This window comes from Aristolochia californica, unplaced genomic scaffold, assembly GCF_029961685.1.
Source record: "Aristolochia californica isolate CCGP_79_NKW_82.1479 unplaced genomic scaffold, dmAriCali1.0.hap1 SCAF_10, whole genome shotgun sequence".
Classification (NCBI taxonomy): Eukaryota; Viridiplantae; Streptophyta; class Magnoliopsida; order Piperales; family Aristolochiaceae; genus Aristolochia; species Aristolochia californica.
The window spans coordinates 3,638,947-3,643,497 of NW_027181771.1; the positions used below are offsets into that span (position 1 = coordinate 3,638,947).

A 4,551-nucleotide genomic window follows, 5' to 3' on the forward strand; every position below is an offset into this window, starting at 1 on the left:
TATCTCAATTCACCCTCTTCTTTAGAAACCACATAGGCTAACACATTGGTACTAGATGCACCAATGACTTCAGCTTCATAGAACTTCGAGAACACAAAAACCTATTCAATGCCTTGTGGTTAAATGAAACTTTTTTCTTCCCCTCATCAAGGCATTCTTTTGGGGATTTTTTTACCTCCTTGTCTCTTTTTCTATGGGAATATAAGGTCCTTGAATAGAACCGTCCCAAAGATCAAACTTCTATCGTAATAGGATGTGTTCCATCTTATACTTTCAACGGATATAATTGTTTCCAACAAATAATGGGGGTTTGTTGGTAGACATGCTAGTTGAATAGGCTTAGGTTGTGCTTGAACAAGCCATGGGTATATCTTTAGTATTCAACCTAAGTTAGTACTCAATCTTTAAGAGTATACTTGCTCTGGCACCACCGGTTAGGTCCTAAAACAATAAACCTAGAGAGGGTGGGTGAGAGGGGAAGGAGAATATGTTTATCAAATATTTAATGATTAACCAAACTTTAATTCAATTCAAAGCAATCAACAATACATCCATACTTATCGTTGTTCACACCTCAATATTGGACTATGATGTCTTCTCTTAAGTTATTTGCACCTCAAAGTTGTATTGACTAAGTTAAAAGCTAAACGACATCTACAACAATAGAACCCAAGGGTTTAATTATAGCACATACTCGATATTTGGGACTTGCAACCAACAACTACTAAGTACAAGTATTAGATCTATAAGTGGCCGCTTAGTAAATTCTGATTAACTTATCCAGTTCTTGATTGGTTTACAATTGTGAGAGTTACTGGTTTTAAAATTTTAGCTCAATTATGCCTTCTAATGTGTAACTAAAGCATATATTCTCAAAAATTGTGTTTGTAGGCTTGGAATTCACTGTAGCAAAAATTCCAAGATGTTTGGAGTGTGTTTTGATAAAATAGAAAGCTCTCCAACGTCCAAAAATGAGTTATGACCCAATAAAGACTTTTTGTCATTTAGAAAAAATAGGTCAAATTTAAGTCCAAAAATTATGAAATATATTAATTAAATCTAATTTTTACTACCAAACATAATGGAAAGTCACTTATAACATTTGGAGACCTATGGATTTTATATGTAGGCCTGAAAGTATGGCAATTTGAAGTTACTGTGGCATGTGGTTGACGATGTTGGATATAATAGGCTGCATTCAACAATTCTCTTGCTTTAGCTTGACACTTATTATCAACTATAAGAATTGTGGTCATTTTCTTTAGGCATTTTCTTTAGGCTTTCTGGGGTTTAGTGTAGTTAACTACATGTCATATAGTTGACCACTTGAAAATTCTGGAAGCACTACTTTTACTAGGCAATTCCTTGTGTAATTGATTGCATTTGACTTTCCCCCACCAACAAGAATTCTCCTATTAATATAGTTGATTGTTGTGCCTATAGTCAACTGCCTTTGTGTTTTCCACTCACCAACAACACTTCCTCCTATTGATGAGGTCTACTGCCTGCAGTTGATAGTTGTAGGCCGATTGATAGAATTAGCCTCCTTTCTGTTAGGAATTAAAAGCTCTAATTCTAAACTAACGAAAATAATAATAATAAATGCAGAATAAGAAAAAAACAAACATGAGAACAAACAAAATTTATACAGGTTCGCCTCAAGGTGAAACTACATCCTATCTTTTACCGCTGAAGTGATCCACTATGAAGATGAAGAGAAATCTCACTTACTCATACGTGTTTTTCTCTAACCTCTCTCGGACTACAACTCATGATCCTTCTCCGTGATGATAAAACCCTAATAACGGCCCGGCCCCTCAAATATACAAAAAAATTAGGACAACTGTAATACAAGAGTAAAATCTATAAATTACCTTTAATGGAACAACATTCAATATATCGTGGACCTTACGGGGAGCTCTACCTCTTTCCAACCCCACGATGAACTTACCGTGAAAGTCTATCCACATCTTAACACTGTTGACAAAAAACTTTTAACTTCCATGCGATGCGACAATTAAAAGCCTTGGTTTGTTATCATTAAAATCATAGATGAACAATCCAAAGACCTTGATCTAGCATTTACTATTTTAAATATTATTTTATCTTGAGTCCCTAATATTACCAAAAAAAAATTATGGATAAAAATTATTTTAATTAATTTTATTTAATATAATTATTTTACAAAGTCAAATTATTGTTGGGTATCAACAATCGACTAAACCACACCGAAAGTTCAGCATAACCAAGTGGGTCGAGTGCTAATCGGATGACACTTAAATTCTTGTTCACTTTTTCTCATACAGCTAAGTATATACTGTTATTATAAGAAGGAATCCTCCAATTCCTATCTCAATATGTCACGGAAGTATGATATGAAATTTTGACACTTTTTTTAATTATTAGATGAGACCATCAAGACCCAACCCAAGCTCAAAAACCCATTTGAGATCAGTCAGGTTTGGGTTAAAAACAACCCAGATTTTGGATATTAAACCAGTCTTTGCCGTCTGACACAAACAAACAGCGACGAAAGCGATCTGTAATACACTGACAGCGGCATCAGACTATAGTGACAATGGCATCACTCGCATTATCTCTTTTGTCAAATCAGACGTATCAAATCTTCTTTTGCAATTTATGAAGAACACTTGAAGCTAACATCATAAAAAACGAAAAGCTTATTGTTTTCTTAATCGTTTTTGAGGAACCAGACGCACAGCCACCTTCCCTCACCGACTCTCTGGAAGGGTTATGCTTGATTAGCCACGACGAGCAATTTCTCGCCGGTTTAGAACCTCCGAGTACCCTTCTTTACAGTGAAACATCTAAGACGAGATTATAATTTACTAAACTGGTTTATGCTTCCAAAATTTTAACGGGAAACCCACTGAATATGGCCAAGACAATCCCATTGAAAAGTTAATTCTGTGAAAATGGCCTATTTCCTCATCACTCGTTTCTAATTACGCTCATATTGAACAAGGAAATATTCATCTTTTTCTCTTTTGTGAGTTTAATTGAAACATACACCAGGAAAGTTTACCTAACAGCTACGAAAGATGACTAAGAAAGTTGATCGATCATCCGAGAAACAGATTGTTCAGCACTTTATCTACATAACCATGTACAAATGAAACTACATCTACTACACCTATCAACAACAGCTTCCTCCAGACTGAGTCGAGTCTCTCTACCTCGGCTGCTGAATCGGTCGGGGACTCACTCTAACGTTCACGATCTTCGGCACCTTTTCGAAGTATTTCGGCGTTTCACTCACGACTCGGAGGTTATGCCACTTCAGCGCCCCAACCGACACAATCTCCTTCGCTGTCTTCTCTTCGTCCGCCCCTGCAGCGACGACGGCAACCGTAAGATTTTTCATCCGAGTCTCAACAAGTCAGAAAGCTAGACGTAAAAGAAATTTGGGGAAAAGATAGGAGAGGGCTTACCTTTATAGCCATCAAAGACAGCGTCTATCTCCGGGAGAACAAGGTCATCGTTATTGAAAGAATCGAGGTCATTTTGAGGTTCCTGGAAACATTCCTGCAGCCAGTAATCGCGGAACCAGGCGGAGGACTGGACAAGCTGCCACCACTCATCGGAGAAATCCTCCACCGTTCTGTACGCCCACGGCACGAACAGAGGAGCGTTGGGATTGAGATTCGACGGCCTCGGCCTGGAAATCACGTCCATTGTCAGCTCAAATACAAAACCCCTTTCGCCTAAATTCTTCGTCTTCTTGTGAGGTGATCGATCTGGTTCAGGATAAGAGCAGACGGTGCAAGATATTTATAACAACGAAGTAACAAAGTAGTCATGGTATATGAAACAATTACCAATATGACATTGAGTATTAAAAGCTAAATTACAAAAGCACCCTCGCTGTAGAACGGTTTGCAAAATCTATCTGCTCGCAATTACGATAGAAATAGTAGCGTATAAAAGGGTAAAATTGAAAAAGCTAGTTTGGTCCAGCTTGCAACGGTCTGTAATCGTCAATTCATTTTATTAAACGAAAAGGGTATTTATATCATTTCAAGTGGGTTTCCAAAGCAAGTAGTTCGGTGCCGAGGCTAGTGGCTCGAAAAGTGGAAAAAAGAAAGAAACCACCGGCCTCTTTGAAGCCCACGGGATTCATAGCTAAGCTCCGGCGGAGCCGAACCGCAGCGGATCAGCCGTCGAGAAAAGAACACGTGTAAAAGATTTGGCGGTTATATGTGGAGATGGCACGTCACAGTTCTAATCCTTTTATAATTATTTTTTAGTAAGGGAGGGGAGATTCATTCCCCCTTTCGTCGTCTTTAACAAACAACGAGAATTTTAAAATATCTCTCCGTTTGAGGGTCATGTGACGTGGACGTCTCTGATAATTACAGGTTTTATTAAGAGCGGTGTATCATCTATTGGCGCACATGGGTTGTCTCACTTAAATTTTATTTACCTCTAATAAATTGAGGGTAAAAACGGATTTCACAAAAACCACCGCACCACTCGAACGGGGTGAGATGATCATTTTATAATCTTTTGTAATACCATATATAAAATATT

At 37.7% G+C, this 4,551-nt stretch overlaps 1 protein-coding gene across 1 annotated transcript; it reads right to left on the reverse strand.

Moving 5' to 3' along the window:
• Window positions 1–2,977: 2,977 nt before the first annotated feature.
• On the reverse strand, window positions 2,978–3,753 carry LOC137941474 (protein EARLY RESPONSIVE TO DEHYDRATION 15-like). The gene is made up of 2 exons (XM_068786914.1): window positions 3,453–3,753; window positions 2,978–3,351 (listed from the first exon to the last, which is right to left on the reverse strand). Exons 1-2 carry the CDS (start codon window positions 3,694–3,696, stop codon window positions 3,194–3,196), a joined length of 402 nt encoding a protein of 133 aa, XP_068643015.1. The 5' UTR covers window positions 3,697–3,753; the 3' UTR covers window positions 2,978–3,193.
• Window positions 3,754–4,551: the final 798 nt, after the last annotated feature.